The sequence below is a fragment of the Drosophila elegans genome, unplaced genomic scaffold (genome assembly GCF_018152505.1).
Source record: "Drosophila elegans isolate 14027-0461.03 unplaced genomic scaffold, ASM1815250v1 contig_814, whole genome shotgun sequence".
NCBI lineage: Eukaryota > Metazoa > Arthropoda > Insecta > Diptera > Drosophilidae > Drosophila > Drosophila elegans.
This window is the reverse complement of record NW_024546167.1, coordinates 11,510,088-11,534,153: the sequence shown is the minus strand read 5'-3', so window position 1 is coordinate 11,534,153 and position 24,066 is coordinate 11,510,088. Positions and strand designations below refer to the sequence as shown.

The 24,066-nt window shown below is 41.6% G+C and overlaps 2 protein-coding genes across 2 annotated transcripts; both read right to left on the bottom strand.

Annotated features, from left to right (window-relative positions):
- Window positions 1-14: 14 nt before the first annotated feature.
- LOC108138753 lies at window positions 15-2,903 on the bottom strand. The gene is made up of 3 exons (XM_041710304.1): window positions 2,441-2,903; window positions 1,346-1,765; window positions 15-1,285 (listed from the first exon to the last, which is right to left on the bottom strand). The coding sequence occupies exons 1-3, from the start codon at window positions 2,901-2,903 to the stop codon at window positions 36-38; spliced, it is 2,133 nt and encodes a 710-aa protein (XP_041566238.1). The 3' UTR covers window positions 15-35.
- Window positions 2,904-4,331: 1,428 nt separating this feature from the next.
- On the bottom strand, window positions 4,332-23,868 carry LOC108138906 (mediator of RNA polymerase II transcription subunit 15). The gene is made up of 4 exons (XM_017261457.2): window positions 23,133-23,868; window positions 5,866-7,146; window positions 5,556-5,801; window positions 4,332-5,491 (listed from the first exon to the last, which is right to left on the bottom strand). The coding sequence occupies exons 2-4, from the start codon at window positions 7,039-7,041 to the stop codon at window positions 4,961-4,963; spliced, it is 1,953 nt and encodes a 650-aa protein (XP_017116946.1). The 5' UTR covers window positions 7,042-7,146; window positions 23,133-23,868; the 3' UTR covers window positions 4,332-4,960.
- Between the last annotated feature and the right edge of the window lie 198 nt (window positions 23,869-24,066).

Below are 24,066 nucleotides of genomic sequence, written 5' to 3'. Positions count from 1 at the left end.
AAACGAAATGAAAGTTGATGGATTGGCGGGAATCCTTACGTGCACTGCACCTGGGAAAAGCGCAGACAAGCGCCCACATTATCCTCGGCATTCGCCTTGCCAGCACCCAATCCGTTGCCGAAGCGGACACCTATGTAAAACGGAGTCACCGTGCTTTCGATGCGACATGGCCACACGCCCGAGGAGCAGAACTGGGCGCCACAGTGAACGGGCTCGCATCCGGGCAGTGGACCCAGCCCCGTGCCTATGAAGTCCTCTATGATGCACGGCATCGTAATCCGATCCGAGCAGGTGCTGAAGAACTGACGGGCCTGGCGTCGCCGCCATTTCAGCGGCAAGTCGAGGGCATTACGAATGATGCCCATGATGTCGAAGCCTCCACTCGGACGTGGGCGGCGGGAAACGCCCGGCTCCTCTGTGGTGGGTCGACTCCTGAAGAACAAAAAGCCGCCATCGTCGTCATCATCGCCCACTCCGCCGTCCTCGCCACCCGAACCCTCCACATCGTCGCTGGCTGGCGAGGATGCTGGTGCCTGCGATGTGCTGGTTGACTCTGTACTGGAACGCAACGGAGCTGCAGTGGTCGATGTTGTCGTCGTGCTCATCGCAGCCGTACTGCTGCTGCTGCTGCTGGGTGAAGATGATGGACTGGCAGCGGAAGTAGTGTTCCCTGACATCATGGTCATCAGCGTTGTCGTGGTGGAGTTGGCCATGTTGGCCAGCATCTGCATCAGAGTGCTGGAAGTTGGGGCTGCCGTGGTCATTGCTGCACTAGCCGATGTTGCTGTTGCACCTGCAACATCCGATTGTGCCACAGCGGGATTTGACTGGACTGCTGCGTTATTCGAAGTTGTGGGTGATCCTCCACCACCAGTGTCACCATCACGGGTGGCCATTCGTCCGCCGCCACCAATCCGGAAGGAGAGCTCATCGCACGGCTGGTACATAATCGAGCACATGTCCGACTCCTGGCGCACGCAAATCCGATAGTTCTGATTGGCCAAGTGACGCCCGTTTTCCGCAAAGTTAAAGGTTTGCATAATGCCCTCCCTGCCGGTGTGATACTGCAGACAGCCCGCCGGAGCTCGTTGACTGAAGGGGATCTGGACCACGCTCATCTCCCAAAGGCGAAGGGGCAGGAGGCGATTGGACAGGTTGAGATTGATGTCGATGAAGCGATCTCCTGTGGAGTTGCTGGTGCTACCATTACCGGTATCCACCGGGCGAAGACTCCCGTACAGTGTAGATTGCCGAGGCGAAGCTCGAGCACCCACATCGTAGTACACTACAAAATGTATATATAGTTATTAAGATATATAATCTGAAATATCTCTGATATACCCACAATGCTGTCCACTGTTCTGGCCGCAAAGGGAGAAATTTCCACCTGGTCCACCGCCTATACTGAAGATATCTCCTTCGCACACGCCAGTCCTTCGATTCGGCTGACCCAGAGTGAAGTGGTGGAAGTCGATCCGCACCTGGCTGATCTCGTCGCTCATCATCTTCACCCGCAGGCTGCAGCCAGTGAAGTTGCTGGGCATGAAGCTGGGGAATCCCGGCGACACGATGTAGGTGATGTTGTTCGAGATCGTGGTGTTGCAGCTGGCCAGGAACACGCAGCACACTCCGAACCCCATGGCGCACTCTCCCTTCGCCTGTCCGTCCTTCTGGCGGCACTCGTAGGCATTCAGGCAGTTGCCCATCCGCCGACCATCGTTGGACAAACAATCACCATCCACGGGCACCGGGAACAGATGGATCACTGGTATGGGATAAACAAATTATTACTTTTTATTTATTTCAAAAGGATATATATATAGGATATATAAAAGGATATATGCTAGGTACGACTACTACAGTTGTACAATTTAAATTTTGTTTAATTTATTATTATTTTATTATTATTTTATTATTTTTGTTTGTTTTTTCTTTTCTTTATTGTTAGAGATTTGCACAGTAAGCTTACGTTACTTTTTATAAAATAGTGGTATGCCTTAAATTGTTTTAGGTTTATTCCGTAAGGAAACAGTATATATTTAGTAATTCATTTTTTAGAAGCTGATAATCTTTGTCTTCTTAAAGTCCTAAAATAAACTTTGTGGTGATCAATAAAATGTTCATAAGAACAAAACTACTAGCTGTATAGTATTAATAATAATATTTATTAAAAAGAGATATAACACCTAAAAAAATAATAGTTTCTTATTTTGTAATTTTTTTTTTAATAGGGAATTGCTAATAATTTTCCTGATTTTTTTTTTAAATCTTATTAGTTAAATTTTATTGATAATGGTCAACTAATACTTAGTTACAAAAATATAATTGTTTTTAATATTTCCTTTAATGTAAAGATTAATTCTCAGCAGTTCTAAATTTTCAGACTTTTAAATTCCTGCTAATGATATCCTATAGATCCATAGTTCTACCTAGAACTCACCCTTTCCCTGCCTGCCATTCGTCTGATTGTGACTGCCAACAGAGATGTCTTCCTGCTGCTGCATCTCCATGTCCAGCTGCTCCTGAAGGTCCATCTCCTCCGCCAAAGACTCCTCCTCAAGATCGCCGGGATGGTCGTCCCAGATATCGTAATGCCGCATGGGTGGCCAGGCCGTCTCGTTGGCCGGCGACATGGAGCTCACCGGTGGAGTCAGTCCCAGCGGGATGCTCAGTATGCAAAGTGCAGCGGCGAGGGACGGCAGCAGGTGGCCACCACAACCGGCTGCAATAACTTTCTTTTTTCTGGCACTGTTCTTCTGACTGAAAGTGCCTTTTTTTTTGCCACCTCGTAATATCGATGTTGCCTGGCACTCGAACTGCGAATTGGAGTCCGACTGGTTGGCATCTTCTTGGCTCGCCGACGACAGCATTTTTATGGCTTCCCTGTCCATGTCCACCGCCATGCCGTGTGTTTTTTTTAGCAGCGACTCCTTCTACTTTTAGCACACTCCGATTATTCTGTTCGCGCGTGCGATTCGCTGCGAAGTTGAATGATAAGTGCGCCCGTTTCCATCTTCCGAGATCTGCGGATGCTGCTGGATCTGCTGACTGGGGACTGGTGGCTTTTAGCTGGTGACTCTGCGGCTGTCTGGAACTGCTTTTCTCTGCGGTTTCTCTCCTATAATCTCCGCTTATTTGCTATTTTCGGCTGTCTAATGTTCCATTTCGATTGTGGGTCTCCAAAGTGTGTCAGCTATTGGGAGCGGACTTCCCAACTGCACAATTATGGGGTGGGGCAAGAGTAGCCATCGAGTGTAGTGTCCCCACATATAGCTATACATATATATAAATGTATATATATATATAAATTAAAATAGCCAACATTCGACCCTAGATAAAGGTACAACATTTGTACACCAGGTAACCACCATTAACAATGACATTATTATTTTTTTTTTTTAAATTTGTGGAACCATTAAAATTAAAATAGCCGAAATTCTAACCAAAAAATTTAATATTGTTTTAGATAAATAAATAATTAAATCTTCCACTTTTAGATAAAATTCAAGAACATAGGTTTGGCCAAGTTTAGAGCTATTTATGATTTTGAACATAAGTTTTAAATTTTTTTTTTCATTTATTATAATATATAAAATTGTAGAATAAAATCAAGAAGAATTTAAGAAATATTTCAAGAACATAGTGTTTGGCAAGTTATGATGAGAAAATCTTGGAAGGAAAGAAAATATGGTTTTGAATATTAATCAACTTAAGAGAATATATTATTTTAAAATTAATCCACAACTCCATCAGGTGTCGCTTTTCATTCCTGCCTCAACTCTTTTCACACGCCTTTTAACTGATTCTTATCCACTTTAAGCCAATCCGCACCAACGGAAAGGGGAAAACAATGAAAGCAAAACAAAGAAAGGTTGCATATTTAATGACAGTAAAGTTAAAACTCACATGTTCGCGCCTTGAAGCTCTGAGGCGCGACCGAAGCCACGGATAATGCATGAATTAGCCAAAGAGCAGAAAAAGCGGCAAAACCAGAACGGCCAAAAGTGGGTTGGCTTTGGCTTTGCCTTGCATTTCGTGCCGTTTCTTGCCGCATCATCCTGTCCCGCGAGCGGCGATCATTCTGAATGAATGCGATATGGCCAAATTGGCCAAGAAAAATCAGGTTAAACAGCTCTGCGGTAATTTACGTTTGTCTCGAAAACCGCGTACATGTGCATATATAGTTGTAGGGTCCAGCAAAGCGTAGAAAGCGTATAATGCGCTTAGATTTATTACAGAATCAAGTTGTAACAGTGAACCAGCGTTCTTTAATTCTCCCTCCCCCAATCATTCCCAATTAAACGACTTTGAAAGTAAAAAAAACCCTTTGATGAGTATGGAAATATTTGTTGCATTGTATTTCGAGTTAGCAAATTTTTCATGAAAGTAGTTTTTCTCTTGGCATTCAAAAATAACAGTCAAAGTTTATAATAAGTAAAAAAAAAATAATTGTAAGTATACTCCATCAACTGATCAGCAGAGTTACAAACTAATTAAAAAGAGTGATCTCAAGAAAGTAGTTCGTCCAAATCGATAATAAACAACAATTGCGTTGATTATTTGATTTTGTGGAGTCATCATTGGCATCCAAATCGTCAAGCTTTAAGGCCAGTTAAAGCTCGATTTTGAAGCTGAATCTTGCAATATAAATGTAGCTGCTTAATTGGTACAATAACTTCAAAGTGACATTTTAAATGATATAAAATCAGTTGTAAAAACATTATAGTTTAACATATGCTGAGCTATGGATTGACAGATTTATTGTTCTTTAACTTAAATCAGTTGCTGGAGTATCCCAAATATTTTTTGAGTATTCTTTCGCTTTCTGCGTTGGCTTAAGCTTAAGCTTAGGTTGTGGTTTGAGCTTTGTACAATGTTTAGGGTTAAATATTACGGCATAAGTTAGCATTAAACATTAGAGTCTAGGTGTTAGCCCGGTTTAGTTAAGAGTGGCTCCAACTTAGAGTGGTTCCAGGGCTGGTGGTCCATGTGGACTGCCCTCCAGTTTGCGCCACACCACGTTGCACATCTCGCGCACCAGCGCCTTCTCGCCATCGTCCATCTGATCGAGGGCGCTCCCGGCCAGATTGCCCAGGCGATCGCGCTCCAGTTGCTCCCGCACCTCCAGCACCTGGAGGGCACGGACCACCGCCTCCGGTCGACCGGCAATGGGTTCTGGTAGCTGAATAGCCGCTGCTGCCGCCGCTGCAGCTGCCACAATGTCCTGCTGTTGCTGCTGGGACTGTTGATGTTGCTGATGCTGCTGGTGGGGCGATGGCGCTGATTTGGCTGGCATGGGTGCGGATGAGGATGCGGATGCGGATGTGAGCTGTGCCGTGGGCGTGGGCGTGGCCTGCGGCGTGGGCGTCGTCGGCTGCTGCAGGTGGGCCGTGGGCGTGGTCCGTTCCTCCTCCAGCTGCTGGATGCGTCGCTCCAGCGAGCGCACATACTGAAGCGTCTGGTCGTTCAGCGTGTGGGCATGACGTAGATCCTGGCCAGAAAACAAATCATTTTAAGCAAACCCTTTCCTTTACAGGGTCTATCCATTTGCTCACCTGGGGAAGCTGCCGCTGCTCTGCATAGTTCCTCAATGCGGTGATGGTCTCATCGGCATTCGTGCTGGAACTGGAGCCATCCCCATCATCTCGCAGGGCGTTCCTGGTGGCGGCACCGCATCCGGCGCACAGCGCATTGGCCGCCACATGGGCACGCTCCTCGTCCAAGTACAGGCAGAGCTCCTTCAGCTCCAGATTGTCGGTGATAAGCTCCTGCTGCTTATCATCCAGCTGACGTAGTTTGTTCTGTGGGTAGTAATTTGTAATTAGTAAGTTGGGGCATTTGGCATTTGATGAGGGTTCAACGCACCTGGTAGGCGGCCACTTCCTGGCGCATCACGCTGGCCGTGTAGCGACCAAATCGCTGCCACTCCCTGGCCAGTTTGCGCCCCTTCTGCCGGTCGTCGTCCAGGAAGCAGCACAGATCCCGCAACTCCTGGTTGTCGTCCAGCAGCCGCTGGTTCTGCTCCTTCAGGGCACGCAGCTCGTTCACCAGTGACTGCAGCTGGCGGTTCTGCTCGGCGGTCAGGCGACCACCGCCAACGCCATTGGCCGAGGGTATTCCCGTGCCGCTGGACGTGACCGAGGCATTGGGCGATGGGTGCTCCTGGTCCGGCTTGCGCACAAACTTCAGCATATCCTTCGCTGCCGGCTGGTGTGGCAAATAGCGCGACTGCTGCTGCTGCTGTTGCTGCTGCTGCTGCTGCTGCTTGATGGAGTCGGGTATGTAGATGCTGGATAACTGAGGAATATCCGGCGGATACTTAAGGGGCAAGTGGGGCTTCAAGATCCCGGTGGCTGGCTGAGGGGGTGGCTGATATCTTGGTGGAATCGAGTGGGCGGGTGCCGGTGCCTTTAGCTGCGGGCTGCGCAGAGATTGCTGCTGTTGCTGCTGCTGCTGATGATGATGATGTTGCAACTGGTAGTGGAAGCTGCGACGTTGGCCACCTAGATTGGGCAATTCTTTAGCGGATTGCTGCTGGATGGGCAGGCGGGAAGTCAATGCCTGCTGCTGCTGCTGCTGCGTGGAGTGCGGCTGGTGTATTGTGGCCACCGTCTGCAATTGATGTGATTGCTGCTGCTGCTGTTGCTGTTGCTGCTGCTTTTGGGCTGGCGACTGAGCTGCTGGCGTTGGCGTTCCGCTTTGTTGCTGCGATGAGTGTTGCTGGTGAAGACTTGCTGTTGTTGTTGCTGTTATTGTTGTTGCTGCTGCTCCTCCTGTTGCTGGTAACAAAGAGCGTCGCTGGTGGATCTGTTGTTGCTGTTGTTGTTGCTGTTGCTGGTGCTGCTGCTGTAATTTGTTAATTGCCTGCTGCGCTGCCTGGGTTTTGCCTATTATTTTGTCAACGCTATTTATTTTTATCAAATTATGGCCCAAAGTGCTTGCTCCGTTTGTGGTTGTTGCTGTCGCGTTGTTAGTTACTGACTTCTGCTGCTGTTGCTGTTGTTGTAGTTGCTGCTGCTGCTGTTGTTGATTGCCGGACATTTTCGTGTCGGTTCCTTGTTCGCCTTGTGTCGTTTCGGTGTTTCTCTGCCGCCCGTCGCCTTGGTTTTCCGGAGTCTACGACCTCGGAGTCATATTGTCAAGTCACTGCAAGATAAAACACACACAAAAAATGGGCAAGGCATTAGCGAAAATCTTAAGTGGAAAAAATGCCATACACCATGGGCATATAGGCATATAGGCATATAGGCAAACAATAAATCAAGGCATTGCTCGGTGTAATTTATGCGACAGCCGAGGGCACGCCGCCAGCACAGCATAATTAAACCTCCATTACTCCACTATTCCATTAGACTGCCACGAGACGCTGATAGAAAGTGAAATGAGCATTTATCGCACCACTGGAGCCATGACATGGCACACGTCCACGTCCTCGCCACGGAGTACAGAGTACGGAGTGCTCAACAAAATGCAGCGAAGCGTCGCCAAAATGTCGCCAGCACACAGAGAAAAAGGAACCCCTCATTCATACATTTTTACAAACACAAGTTCCATTAAAGATTAAGGTACATTAATTGGTTTTCGCTGATTTTATATAAAGTGTATCTAAAATTGCCCACTATTAAAAAATGTGACTGATCTACTCATCTATTTAGAGTTGTTTTTAAGTACATCAAAGGATAACAAACTTACATTTTTAAAACTTTTATCTTATTAAAAATTTTGGGAACTATAGGGAAACATTTATTAATATATCATTCAAGACAAATGTAACTAGTAATTAATTTATAATTAAAATCTTAAGGTCGAAAACAAAACATTTTAAGTTCCAGTTAACTTTTCGTTCAGAAAAATCACATGCAGATTTTTCTCTGTGTGGCGAAGGGAATATGTCGTTGGTCTTCGCTTTCTGGCTGGGATCGGATGGGTTGGCGCTGAAGCGTCTAATCACCAGATGTGCGTCGACTAAACGGAGGCTTCCGCTTCTGGTTTGGAAACCGAAAGCCAAGTCCGATGCACTGAATCGCATATCACCGCATTTGTATCTGGAAAGTGAAATTGTTCATGCTTTGATGGATGGCAGCTCTCTGGGGCAGGAAAATTGAAATATTGCAAAGTTCAGAGCTTGACATAATTATGGTAATTTGGAAGGGCAATTTTCTTTGTAATTTTTTCTTTTCTAGATTGGTATTGCATCAGAACACGATACACATAGGATTGCCCAAAAAATCTTATAGATGATTTTATTATGTAATGGTATGTTATTCAATATGCTTAAATCGCTTACGAAGACTTTAGTTTAAGAATTATTAATTAAATACATTAAATAAGGTTAACGTTAATTTGGAGGTCATAACTTATTTTTGTTATATATAGGTATAGGGTATAGTTTTGTTCATAACATGTTAATGCAATTTAAAGTTTTCTCTTGAACCTATAATAATCCCCTTAGCGCTAAGTTATAGTCTCACACTAAGCGTTAAGTAGTCAATTTTATTTAAATTCAGCAAGGCGAACATCTGCATATCAGTTACAGCTGACATATGCCATAGATCTCGGGGGCTTTTTCCCTTTTTCAGCTATTTACGCTGTCAACTTGGGAGCCAAATGTCCGAGGATTCCCCTTATTTTTTGAACACAAACATCACATCAGGGGGAGAGAAATGACAACAGGTGTGAAATGTAAGATGCCCGCGAAAGAATTTACAAAAGGCGACCACTTCCCCCAATGCACCAGGCTCATTCAGATCTTTGGGTTGTCCAGGAATTACAGCAGTAACACAACGAGCAACCAAATACAAAAAAAAAACAATAAGAGACTGGGGAAAAAAATTGCGAAAATAACAAAGGAATGTGGCGAGGGCCTGGTCGAGGTTGGGCCCTTCATTGTTGCACCCAGACTGAGGGGTCTGAAAAACATTGAGGCACTGAAACACTGAAGCACTGAAACATACACACGTAAAGATCGGTCGGACAGGCAGTGGGATCTGTGGCATTCTGAAAAGAAAACTTACAAAACACGGCAACAGTTGTAAATCATCGAATTACCTCAAAATAATAGCAATCGCTCTCTGCCCGTTTGGGGGGCCTCAAATTGGCCAAAAGCAAAACGAAAATGCAAAGCGAAAAAGGGAATTACACATTTTGTAGAGGCACAAATTGAATTACCCTTTTATGCACCAAGATATGATTTGAAAGTTACATCAGACTTATTTAAGTACAGTCTCTTAGATTCACAATTAATTTAAAAAAATCATTTTGTAGGTAAGACACAAGAAAATCAGTAAGTTTAAATTATTGAGAAAACATTGTGATACTTTTTAAAGGTTCTATTAAATATAACAAAATAATTTAGACCAAATCATCCCATTTTTAAGTAGTTTCAGTCAGGTTTTCTTAAACTGACATTAACGAATTATTTTTAGAGTCATCACTAAACTTTGGTCCTATGGATTATACCCTTTCTAAGTGTAAGAGTACAGAAAACAATGCAACAGCAACCAAAGCAGCAGCTCTTCGCTCTTCGAAGACAAGAGGGAAGAATGGAGTCTGGGGGGCGAGATCTTGAGTCACAGCCTCTGCCAGAAAAAAGTACTCAGTCCCGTTGGCGTAGTTTTTGGCGACTTGCAAAATGAAGAAACCCTCCAAAAAAACAAAAACCGAAAAAACAAAAAAACAAAAAACTTCGTGTGTCAGTTACGCTTAATGAGCACAAATATTGCTCTCGTTGTTGTTGTTTGCCCGGCTATTGTTGCTTTTGGTGTAGATTTGCTGGCTTTGATTGCCATGCCGTGTGCAAGTTGAAACTGGGATCCAGTCCCCGTTGAGTCCCCCGTCCGATTGTGATTGTGAGTCTGAGCTCGATTTCAATGAAGACGAGACTCGGTCTCCCAGTCGGAAATGCCAATACTTAACCCTCAACTGCCCCCCAGACCCATTCGCGGCCAGCGAATCTCCCTTTTCGGCCTGGGCCATGAGAAAACGAGGGGAAACAGCAAATGAAAAGCTTCGCGGGCAGCAAATAATGATGAAGGAGTTAAACAAAAGTTGAAAACTGCTAAAAGAACTTGATATACTCTAGAAATTAAAAAAAGTTTCTTTAAAAAGTAGTTTGGTAAAGTAATGAAGGCTAAAATAAAATAAAACAGTAACTAACATTCCATATTCACTTAAGTAATTTTGTATCATTGAGATGCGAAGCTTTAAAGTGACTATCAAGAATTAATAACTTTTCTTCAAACTAAAAAAAAATTAATTTAAGTACTGAATCCATTATGCTGAACCATAAAACTTATAATTAACATTTTTTATCAACTTCTTAAACAAGTCTTCAGCACTAACCCGATGGGTAATCTCTAAAATTGTTCTCTAATTAGTACCTGAATCATAGTTTAATTATAACTTAAAGGGTCTCATTGGGAATAAAGATCTATAATCGGCTAATTTATAACCCAGTTTCCTAAGACCGCAAATAAACCCCGTTGGCAAGGGTACACGGCCATAAAAAGCCTTCAATTTGTAGCACATGTACACATACTGCGACTTAACCTTTTCCAACTTCCCTCCTTAACCCTTGGCGAACCGAAACGAGTCCCCTTTCCAGCAAATAGCAAATCATCACCTGGTACCTGAAGCCAAAGCTGAAGTGGAAAGGGGAAAATAATATAAAAAAAAAAATAATACAAATAAAAATAAAAAAATGTACCTACACACATTTCAATATGCGTGTGTAAGAGCGTGTTTTGGCCTTCGGCGATGAGTGTATTCGACGCACTTAGCGCGGAGTATTTACTCTTTTATTTCAGTCTTCCATAATTTTAATATTTTTGCCTACTTGTGCGTGAGGGTTAACGCCCCCCCCCCTCGCCGCCGCCCAAAAAGACATGTTCCTTTCGCTAATAAACTTTTGATTTGGCTAATGGCTGCCTTTGTTGATGGCTTGGATATGGCATAGGCGTTGGCCTGAGTTCGCTTTGGCCAATAACAAATGGCCATAATTAGTGGCATTTTAATATGAGGTTCCAACTCACAGATTTCGCCCAGCTCTATGTAAATCTGAATTGGTAACGAGTTGGGACTCACTTCCCCCGTGGGCCATTCGCATTGTAGTGGCTTCTGATTCTCGAACTGGAGGAGGTGGTGAAGGTGTCGGTGTGCAAAATTATGAAAATTACTTTTCCCACCACTTAGTGGGTGGCTTCTTCGGCTGAAAGACTGGGAACCGCAGGCCAGATCCCAACTCGACAATGGACAATAAAACAAGAGTGGCACACAAAAAGCATAATAAGTTTTTAATGGGTCTAGCCATGAATTTATTTGTTATAGATGCCAACTGCCAGATATGTACAATGTGAGTCAAAGGAGAACATCTTGAGGGGTTAAACTGAAAGTTACACGCAAGTAGGAAGGCATAAAAAAAAACTGGTAGCACGATATGCTAAGGAAGTGGAACCAAATTTATTTAAAAACTTTTTTAAACACATCAGATCTTGATCAGAAAATGGTTTCTTAGTTAATTAATTTCACAAGCACTTGGTATAAAATTTAGTTTTCCTGTAAAATATTGTTCAAATAGATTGACAATTAAGTTAATTTGAGATTACATAAAACAATCGTAAAAATATTTCAATGGGAAGTACAATTGAAACATAATTTGCAATAAATCATTATCATGTAATTTCATTTTTTTTTTGCAAACATAGCTCTTTAAATGTAATGATGAAGCAAATTTTTGGGTGAATTTGATAAGCTGTTGCCAGCCATACAAAATTGCTGCTGATCGTTTAAACATTATCTTGAAGCTAAAATCATTTTTTGCTGGTTTGGTCATTATTTCTGCAAATAAGCTTCATCAATTTAATTTTTTTTGCTAATCTTTGCCATTTTAATTTTTTTAACATATTTCCGATCGGCACATTCGCTTTGCGCTATTGCCCAACGGACCGTGAAACAAGTGTTTAATTAAGGAAATGAGCGCAGATTCAAGTACGCAAACACGCACACGTGCAAGCCGTAATTTAATAAACCCAAAATACAATCAGCGAAAAAAAATTGGTTAATAAATGTAAAGCCAAAGGGGGAAAAATAAATAAACATCGATGGATGGATGGATGGATGGATGGATGGATGGCTGGTTGAGAAACGCTCAAAGTCACTCAAGGTTAAGAAATCTCTTTGCGCACGCATACGCACTGTGGCCACAAGATCGCAGGCAATGACAGCTTTTTGGCCTTTTTGGAGTGATGACAGCAAACGGGCAGAAACGGAGTCTCAGCCCAGACCGAGAAAGGCGAAAACCACAAGTCATGTGGGTTAAGTACACTTACTTAACAACAATCCCAAGCTGACCGCGCGCCCAGACAATGAAGTCCGTAATGAAAAGGCACAGGCTCTTGTTCGGATTGTACTGCATGGAAGTGAAATGGGAAAGGGCAGGGATGACGACCACACCGAATTAACAACACATGATTCCAGTCACTTATGGTTAATTATAATTCTGAATTTGAGCAACCATTCAATTAAATTTCCCCTATTAAAAAAGCAATGCAGCGCTGATTAAAATACAAATTTCTATTTAAATACGGGGTTTTCTAAATATAGACTTGATATTCTATGTTTTTGGTTTTGTCTTCAAAAGTAATTTATTACGTTCATTACATTATAACCAACTTATGCTATTTAATTGTCTTAAACTGCCTTTAAGGTTTATCTTGTACCATTTTGAAAAGACGTTTTAAAAATATAAACCTAAACTATGGCTGATTGAACAAAGTAAATTCCTGAATCTATACACACAAATCACTCACTTCAGTCTGTTATAGACTGCAAATTCGCTACCTTATTTGTAGTTAGCTATGGTTTATGGCAGGAAATGCCCTTTTTTCAAATATTTGTTTTCCAGCTTAGTTATACGTGTATATTTCAGCTCACCGCCGAGCCGGATCGCCGCCAACTTTACACAGCCACCCACAATCCATGGCGAAGGCGACAGGCAAACCTGCACACCCACATGGAAACTCAAGAATATGGGAAATACAGAAAGTCTCCCGATCGGGGCTGCTCGCTTCATTGCATTTGGATGCGGATTTGCATTGCACGCACCAGAAAACGCGTGGTACAAGGCAACAACGCGTCTCCATACATACGAGTGCATATCGTTTTTCAAACGCTGATCGACAAAAACCCGGGGGGGAAACCGAATAAATATCAAACGCCTTCGCTGCTCGAATCGAATGACAAACGACAAGCGGCGCTGTCGCCGTCGACGTTAAGTCATACAGATGACTTTAACTTTAATTTTACCCCAAAAAAAAAAAAGAAAGAAAAAACTTTGGCGGAAGAGCGAAAAAGTTCGTGAATGAATGGATGAATGAACGAATGAATGAGGGCCAGACACACAAAAGGATCCACAGTCCACACACCACCATTCAAAAGACTCGAGACACAAACTCGCCTCTCAGTTTGAAGTTCCATTTATCAACGGGCTCGGCTTGGGAAGATTTGTAACCATCGAAAGACGATTATGTTGCACGTGACACTCTGGTTACGGAGTTCTTGGAAGACAACTCAAGCCATGGCCATAGAAATGGATACGCTTGAAATGCATACGCCACGATTATAGACCAAAAAATCCAAAACGATTTGACTCTAATTTTCAAACGCACATGGTAAGGCCACCCACATATTTCTTATGTCGCAGCCACAAACATCAAGAGTCGTGTGTAGCACAGTAGGCAAGACACCAAAACTCAACAATGCAAAAAGCCAACGAATAAAAACAAAGCCACAGAGCTAAGACACCAAAAGACGTGAGGGGAAGAGTTAAAAGTGAGTGAAGGTTAAGCGATAAGTCAAAATAAAGTGGTGGGAATGCAAACGGGGGCAGACGGGGGTTAAGTTAATTACAAATGCAGCGGCTTTTCCTAATGAAAAGCTCCAAACTGGAGCAGTAGCTTGATAAACAGCTGTGGGAATTTTAATTTTCTATTGCTTAATGGCAAGAAGAAAGGGCTTCGGGAAAGGGATTTTAAAGAGAAATGTCTAAAGTTTATGGGAGAGTTCAATTAAAGGGATTTTGTAATTTTTAATAAAAAACAAGAAATTATATCATATTATCCAATTACCCATAAAATATTTAATAAATGGGTTGTAATAAATAGGTTATTGCTCTTGCATCTATACAGCAAAAATCATTAAAATGTTATGCTGAAGCAAAAGGACTAAACTTAAAATAGAGATAATAAAATATTGAGTCCGGGATAATTTATTAAAACGATTAATAGTATCGGTATTATATGTATGTATGTTCAAAGCTCTATTAATTGGATATATAATAAATTTCAAGAATTTTGCTTGCTTTCTCCACTCACCTTTCAAGCTTCTCGCAAAGACGATCCCCAGGGGTCTAATAGCCTATAATCTGGTTAATTATGTGCTGAGCCGCTCAAAGTAAAGAAAACAGCAACCAACTTAACAGAATTAATATGTAGATTATTTTATGAACGTTGTGGAACTCTGGGGGTCTCTTATCTATATTTTATTCAAGTCAGGCCTAATCGATGCGACTCCAACTGAACCTGAATGGGCATCAAATCAAATCAAATCAAAGCCACTCCCTGGCCAATTCCAAATACAAATCGAGAAACCATAGCTCTCGCCAATCCCTCAATCGGCTGAATACAACTTCCATTTCTCGGCTTTACGTTGTTATGGTTTATGGGTATCATTTGTGTCAAGTCTGCGTCGCATATTTGATTTTTACGACAGACGGGTAGACGAGTCTCCGAGTCTCCGAGTCTCCGAGTTTTCGAGTTTTCGAGACCCCGAGACTTCGACCGCCCGTCGATAGCCATAAACTTGGCCATTTCATGCGCGAAACTCCCAACGGCCAACGGCAAACACTTTTGTGCACAATTATTTATGCATGTAAATTAACAGAAACGGACAAAAAACTAAGCTAACAGATGAAACCCGAAATGGTTTCGGTAACTTTCGAATTTATCGCATAACAAGAATCTTTTTGGCGAGAACTCATTACCACGCCCTCTAAAAAAGCAAAAAAAAAACTGGACGGGGATCTGCAAGCAGTTACAACATCCACATTAACGAAGAACAAGCCGCAAATTGTTGAAATATGCAAATTTCCAAGAGTCGGCGTACTGAGAAGCATTAATCTTAGAGCCAGCATCGACTGGAGTGGAATGGAGCGACTTGTAAGCGGAGTTCTTGCCAAAAGCAAAAACATTAAAAGCCAAGATCAAGAAGTCGGGCTTAGAAGAGTAACCGCCCTCCATCTCCGCGTTTTGTATGTTTTTCCTATGTTTTGTTGGCCCCGTAACCCAGTAAAGTTCATATGTACAAATATTTAATTATCATCTGGCTGGCTGGAGGCGGTCCAAAAACATTCTTCACCGACAAAACTAAACATTTCTTCATCTCCTCGGGGGTGTACAAAATTCTGTTCCATCATGCCTCTCTCCACATATTTTCACCTTACGAAATTAATAAAGAAGAATAAATTCATGTATGCTAATGCTTGAATTCTTTTGTTGTCTCTGGCATTTCATTAATTTTGGGCTGCTGAAATTCTATTCGCCGGCTACTTTCGATTTTCTGTCTTCTATAGCTTTATTAGAAGAACTCCGTCTTACTCTTGCCATAATTCACGCTGCCCGAAACTTTTGAATAAACGTGGGCGGTTGATTTTAAATTAAAGACTGGAGAGCGCGTGCTCCATTTTGGTGTGATATTTCGAGATTACAGGTTGTCCAGAGTGTGGGTGGATTGATCTGGCTTTCAACAATATACGGGTAAGATTTAAGATCAATTCACTCTCAGTTTTGGAAACAAATTTAAATTGGGGTCAATAACATTCAGTTGATAAATTGTTTTTACTTGTAATATATTTAATTGTTTGTTTGAACTTCTAAGAACTTAAATATTAAAATTAATTTAATATGCCCATAAAACATTATGGATCTAGCTCCTTTGTTATTGTTTATCTGGTACTTAATTTTTTTCTTATACAAATACCCATAACTCAAAAATAGGTTCCCAAATTAGATCAAATTATCCCTATTTAATCGAAATATATTGTCAAATCAGATAATTCACAGCCAAAAGGTGATTTATATTTATCCGAGACTATCTGGACCCATCTTCCTTTTGCCTAGCATAGAATATAAATAAGAATAAGACAAAGAAACGAACTAGATCAAACTGAGTGTAAGAATAAAGACCATCAATCATTCACGTATTCTCTGGGATTACGAAACCCGAAACAATAATTTATGACGGCCCTAAAATGTCCTCGACTTTCGTGCCCTTTTCCAAACTACATATAGGCCTGCCTCACGTACAAAAGCCGTGAAAAGGAGGCGGGGAGGAGAAACAATAAAAGAAATCCGAAAACAAAGCATTATGTAAGCATTAGCACGCTTTAACTTCCCCCACTCCCACACACGTACAGGGAAAAGATCGGAGCGTGAAGAAACCATAAAGAACTACAACGTCCAAGAGCAATAACAATTAGCAAAAGCTGGCGCGTATGCGCAATAAATGCCTACAGCAAATAATCAATTTCCCCTTAAACCTTCGTCGCTCTTCTCTACTCTCTACTCTCCACCCCATCCAATTAAATTTCTATTAATTTTTTTCCAATAATAATGCCCGAGCAATGACATAAAAAGCGGAAACCATTAAAATGACTCTGAGAATCTCTTTCAGAAAAACGAAGGAAGGGGCGGAGGTAGGCATTCTATTTCCTTTCTTGGGCACAAAAGCCGCTTAGAGCTGCAAAAAGGGGCGGCACTTCTTTTGTCTCGGCAGCGCAACAAACTTCCGGATTGAACGATTTATTGAAAGACCCGGGTCCCAGGAAGAAAACAAAGTTGGTGGATTGGGCCCCAGAGATAGTGGAAAGGGAAGTGTTTTACACGCCGGAGACCTGAAGAAATTGCGTTGCAGCTTTTCTACATGAAATTTATGAACTAATTAAAAGACAGTATCTATATAGCGGTGATGAAAGCGGTCGGGGTAAAATGCTGGGGAACGGGCGACTGGGTAACCCAATACCAACATTGAACATACACCGCGGGAATATACTAATAAAGTTATTAGTTCCGTTGAAAGAATGCGTTATTAAGTGAAAAAAACAAATCAATTTATAATAAGACTTAACAATAAGTTATTAGATTTCAGAACATACAACTTTTTTAATGTTAAATTTGTAGGTGAATTACTTTTTTTTTAATTTTAATAGCATGTAAATGGAGGTCGATTGGCACTGAAAATTAATTTATAATTTATTTTCTAAATTACTTTACTACCAATAGGTAATATGGCTCGTCAAATATACTATGCAAATGTGATGCCTATTAAAAGCGGTTATTGATTTATGTTCCACTGGCAGATCGCATTTCGCCGAGTGTTTCATTTGGCCAGTGAGGCATGTCGAACGCTTGTCCTCGCAACAGCTGGAAATGAGGCATTGGAGGTGACCAGTCAGTCCATCGGTGGAGGCTGTGCTGCCGCTGCTCTTGTTTATAAATCAAGTCACATTAAGTGTAATAATAAACGCAGATCGGGGCGAACTTGAGCCGGTTCTTCATCTGAAGCGGTTCAGGTGGTTGGGGGCAGCTCTTGATGCTGTTCTGTGGCGGCGAATTGAATAAGTCATAAAACGAGGGGCGGAGCGCAAGGTGGGAATTAATAAAAATCTGGCCAAATTGTGGCACCAACGTTGTTGCGTTCTACGTTCTCCGCTTGGATAATTATGGAGAGCATGCCAAAAGAGAGAGGCCGACGGAGAAGGAGAAATGTCAAAACGTACGCTTCATTGCCGTCGCCTGTCTTCAGTCGTTGAGTCTTCTACCTTCAGTCTTGTGCCCGAGTCTTAGTCTTCAGTCTTCTGGTCTCTCGCTTTGCTAACGATAACGACAACAAAATGCTGATGGCACAAATTATAGTCGAGCAAGAAAGAAAAACGGAGACGGAGTCGGAGTCGGTGCTGCAGCTGGAGCTGGAGTTGGAGTTGAAGCTAAAGTTGGAAAAAGCCGCAGCTGAAGACCGGCAGTAGAAAGCAGAAAGCTAGCCAGAAAGCCAGAAAGCCTCGGTCCCCAAGCCCGCTTTGTCTCGAGCCCCACAATTTCCGCCATTTATGACAGTCACAAATCGAGTTATACTCACATACCCACCGCCTCGGCTTTAGCTTCAGCTTCAGCTTCAACTTCAGCTCCAGCTTTAGCTTTAGCTTTGGCCTCAACTTCAGATTCAGCCTCTCCTCCAGACCACCGCGTACTTTCTAATTTCTAGGCGCACTTTTTCCCTCGTTGCTCTGCTCCCTGGCTGCCGTTTTTGATGTTTTTTACCCTAACCGAAGGAGGTCTGCAATAAGCGGTTCGGTAAAATTTTCTTACTTTTTATTAAATTAACAAAAATGTGCCCTCTTAAAATTGTATAATTTTTTATTAGTTTTCTTTATTACCTCTTAAAACTCTACGTATAAAATTTAATACCTTTTTAACAATTTTACTTCATAATATTTTGGACTAAAATTATTTCGAGAAAGTTGCATTTTTCTTTAGGCTCAAATCTATTTTTTGATTGTTTTTTTTTTACAAAGAATTTAAGAATATGTCTTATTCGTTGTCTGTAAGTTTAATTTGTCTACCAATATTTTTTTTTTTTGTCATTGCTTGCTGTTGAGCAAACAAGTTTTTGGTATTTTCTTTATTATCCATCTCTCGAGAGTCCGCCAAGTGTTAATGTTCATTTGCGCATGCGATATTCTCCAAATTGCATGCAATAGAAATTTGTTGTCGAGGTCACACCGCTCCGCCGAGCGAGCATCAAAACAGACCCAATGCCGCCCCTCAGTTCCGTTGAGCCCCCCGATTTCCCGGATCCCCCGATCACCACCATAACCATAACCATTCACAATGCCAAAACGGCAGCAGCAGAGAAAAACGACGCTTTTGGAGGAGGTTTTTTGGTAGCTAAGTGATGGGAGGTCAAATCAGTTACAGTTACGTGGGGCTGCATTCGACCGACAGGAGAACGTTAGCGGCCAGTTTGGGTTTTGGCCAGAATCAGAAACAGAATCAGAAGCAGAAGCAGAAGCAGAGCGAATGGAAAGTAAAGGAGGCCTTTGGCTAATGAACTTGAAGTGGAGCACTCCTCAGAACGGAAAAGGCGGGATGATCGGATTCAATTCGAGCATTGATGATCTAATGGCAGTTCCAATCGACTGATCTCATTTACATTCCTTCGACATTTATGTCGAATTGGATCATTTACCTATTACAAATAACTCGTTTTGGTGTGCAATTAAATCTCTTTCTGGTTAAAAGAATATAGAGCACTTTAAACTGGCCATCAAGAGTGCTCAGATAATAGTAGTTGTTTTAAGGTTATTCATGACGAGACTTTCTGCAGTCTTTGTACAAAATGCGGGACAAGATTATAGCTTATAATTTGTGAGCTATTTTATCTGATTTACATGCTCAGAACATGATATGACAATCTATAAGATCACTTATCATATCTTTCAACCGGTCCCGTTTCAATAATTTGAGGAATTTATAGCATTTCCAGCCAAGACTTGTTTTTATTTTTTTTCTTTTTTTTTTTTAGCATTCTGATACAGTTATTCCGAATCAATTTTCCCGGAGAATGCTTAGAATATTTTTAGATTTCAGTAATTTAGTGGAGCTCCACTTGAGACGCCCCCTTCTGGTTGCACATGGCCGTTTGTCATTTCCAGAGGCGCGCCAATTGCCAGAGTGGCCTGCGAAGCATTTTTGCGCGCTCTGTGTGAGAAAATGTGGCCAAACGGTTAATAACAGTGGAGTAGGTTTGGTCTTGAAGGGGTTTTTGGGGGGCCAAGGGGCGATGGGACGATGGAGGGTGCGACAACCGCAGAAACGGCAGCAACAGTCAACATAACTGAGCCTAAAGGAAAAGCGTAAGCAAGCCACAGTTGCGGTCATATTAATAGCACAAAAGATATCGCACAAATGTTATTTTAATTATTATAAGTCTCTATAGACTAGTAAACGTAACAGTAGTGACCGAAGTAAGAGTTTGCAAGTCTTATTACACTTTGTTTTACTTCAGTTTCTGATTAAGCCAAGTGTCGTTAACTTTGGCTGCTTTAATAATAACGTTTTTACTATAAATTTGTTGTTTAATTAGCAACTTTTCCCACTGTCTTTTAAATAAGCAATGTTTCGTGGTTTGAACCCTTTTTTTTGTGAAAAAAAACACATATAAAATGTTTAGTTGCGTATTGAAACTTAAATGTTCTAAAGTTTGATTTATTATAAAACCTACTCTAGCATTTCCACCGCAACTGTGTGTAACTATGTGACTATGTGGAGGAGATTCTAGCGATGGCTGCCGGGACAGGAAACTTAAACTAGTTCTAGTACGAGTAGCTGGCTTCTAGCCGGGCCATAAACTGGGACACTTGTTGCGGCAACTTGGACACTCGATGGCTGGATGGCTGGATGACTTGGCTTGGAGGCAATCAAACTGGCGGCCCCAAGATGACATACAGACACACAGACAGACAGACAGACAGACAGACCAACAAACAGAACCTTCCCACGCAGCAGTTACTCCCATGCCGCCCCTGTCACTCCTACTCCCACTCGCCAAACGCCCGGAAAAGAGAAGCCAGTCTAAATTGTCTTAATGGACCATGAAGACCCCGAGGAGATACCAAGGCCCAAACCCAAGTCTCCAGTCGTAAAAAGACCCTATACTGCAGATGGCGGCAGGCGCGCGTAAATCTAAAAACCGCCCAATTAAACAAAAAAAAATAAGTATAAAAAATAAGGCGACACAGAAAACAAAATCACCAGCGAGGAGGAAAGAAACCAAAAAGAGTGAGAGAGGGCCGACGGCGATGTTGGCGTGGATAAGCCCAAAAGAAAGTTTTCTTTCATTGACAAAAATTTCTTACTCCGGCTGTCTTTTATTTTCCGCCGCGTACAACGAACTTGGCCCCAGTTGGCCGCGGGCACAGATCTTAACCCATTAAGATGCCACGCCAAGTCAGGAAATTCTTGTAAAAACGTGTAACAAGCCTTACGTTCCTTAAGACCAATTGGGCAACATAAAAGAAAACCATATTAAATGGTAATAAAAAATAAACTAGATAAACTAATAATAAATAATTAACTTTTACAAAGCATTTATTTTAAGAAGCTGAATTTGTATTGATTTATAAGCTAAAATAAAATTGAAAAATAAAAACAATATTTAAAAAATTCATATAAATTGCTAGCTAATAAAGATCTAAGAAATTAAGAAAAACGGACAAACGAGCTGACAAATTAAATGCCCTTCTTGATAATCTTCGCTTCAAACCTTTTTATTTTCCTCGAAAGCAGTTAGTTAACTTGTGAGCACCTGCTAATTTTAAGGTTTACACCGAACATAACACAATGTTTTACTCATTTACGATCAGATAAAAAAGAAGCGTGCTATTTTTAGTCTACTTTACAAATGCAAAGTTGATATTTTAGTTTTACTAATTGAAATTATTCATACAGGTTAATGGTTTTAAGCAGATGTTTTGTTTGCCGGTTCTCTCCAACCCTCATTGACGTATAACCCTAGGAAAAGTAGTTGCTTTTCGTGGCCGATTTCTACGTTTCGCGTTAATGGGTTAATGCTGCTGCTGGTGCTGCCGACGCTTTGGCATTAGTTACAGTTTTCCGATACACGAAATTGACTTTACATATTTCAGGCAGCAGTCGATGTAACAGGTTGTTGCTCGCTGTCTCTTTCTCACTCGCGGGCATTTCGAAACGCTGCTTTTACCTGTTGCTGATGTAGTGTTGTTGTTGTTGTTGTTGTTGCTGCTGCTGTTGTTGTTGGTGTGGCAGTTGCAGCAACAACAGCAACAACGTGGATGCTGCACCGCTGCTTTTGTTTGATCTTGTGTCTTATTGTTGCGCGTTGTCGTGTATCTTTCTGCCTGTTATTTGTTGCTTTCCTCGGATACGATACTACTATATAGGATGTACAGATATCTCGCTCCCTCTTTCTCTCTCTTGAATTTATTGGCGCATATAAATGCCTCAAAATTGATGTTATTGTCGTCCGATATTCCTTTTCTCCCTCTCTTTGTCCTGCTTGTTTTGAAAATTGATTTTTACTTGGACTTTTTATGGGCCATCCGTAGTGTCCGAGCGATAAGTGGAGGGAAAAACTGCCGCCTTCGGTTGGGAAAACCAAAGACAAAAGAAGAACAAATAGCCAGGGTGGGCGTAGCGCTGACAAAGTGGGCGTACCAAAAAGAGAATAGAGCAATTTTCGGGATCGAAGGGAAAAAGAGGGGGCAATGAGTTAATTTCGAGTGGGCCGAGCCCAGGGATTTTGAGACGAGTGACGTGGGTATTATACACGTAAAGAAGTAATGGTATAACAGTTATTACTTCAACACACAGTTCTAAAATTAAGGCCTATCTTTGATCCACATTGTTACAAAGATGTTACCATATGTATATGTTTATTGTATTCAGAGTAAGCAATGAATGATTATCTTAATAAAAAAAACACTTATAATTTCGATACTTTATAAATTCATAATAAGATGTATTTCCACTTTGTAATATTGTTAAATACGAAGTCTCTACTTAACTATTAAGTACATAAATGAACCGTGAATAAGCTTGGTCCTAACCAGGACAATGAAATCTTAGTAATTATGCTCATCGTAACTAATGGACCAGCGTCCACAGTGATATATTATAGTTTAACATCTTATCATAATTCAGAACACAAAAAGTTCTGTTTGAAACATAAATTTTGGAAATATTATTAGGCGGTTTAGTAGGAGTATCTACAAATCGAACTATAGTCGCACGAAGTATCCATAAGTCAAACTAATTTTAATGGCAATATAAAGTATGTATATGTACATACATATAAAAATAAATGTAACGCGCAGTCTAGATAATTCGTTTTTTATTTGATGACATAAAACAAATTTATGAAATGATGTTTGTTACTAAAAATGTATCTCAATTTTTTCTCGGTGTGGAGAAACGTGGGCAGGGGAAAATGGCAACTTTGGCCACAACAACTGCAATTGCTGTTGCCAATCTAACAGCAAAACTCACCTTTTGCGAATGCCAGGAGATGTGTTTTTTATTCCAATCTGATCCCTCTCACTCGATCTCTCTCTCTCTCCCTCTCTTGATAGCTCCTTCTCCCCTTTCAAAACAAATCACAAATATTTGCGCATGCGCGAATGCGCATTCCAGGGATACAGATACAGATACACGTAGAGACACACACAGATACAATCACTCCGGCGTTTGTTTTGAGGCTAATTGTTTAAACAGCACAAACTATTCTTCACACTAGTTTTATTTGTTTGTTTTGTTTTTTTTTTTTTTGGCCTCACAACACAAGCACATTCGCAGTGCACACGCAGTCGATTTCGCGCACTCGCTTATTTTTCTTGTATGTATCTTTTATTGGCTCCAGTTTTCGAGTTTTCCAGCCTGCCCTTTTCGAGAGCCAAAAAGACGCGTCGCCTGCTGCGTTTTTGCGAACTATTTTCGTATTCGCACCGCTTGAGCCCGAAAAAGGCGATTTGAGCCGGTGTTCCTTACATTTGGATATTCTTTCAACACTTGCGATTAAAGGCCAAAAAACATTAACAAAATTGACGAAATTATGGTGATTGTGAATCGCCAATGCTAATATCTCAACAACGTAGTTTGGTGAAGTTTACCATAATTTTGTTACACGATTTGTTAGCAGGGAACCAAGTATACGGCGATATTTCTACCGGCGATCCGTAGTTGTATGTTTTTTAAACGGCGAGCGATCACAAACAACGATCGTGGTTTTGTAGAGGTGGAGAAACATCGATGACTTCAAAATATCGGCTCTCGATGTTGTCGGATTTCTAAAGATGGGATGGTTCCAACCATTGTAATCGATATTTTAAAGATCGATTAAGCGGCCAAATCAAATAAACTTGGTTCAGAGCTCCACTAATATTTAGCTAGGACGCATACTATACTTTGAATTTAGTACACATTC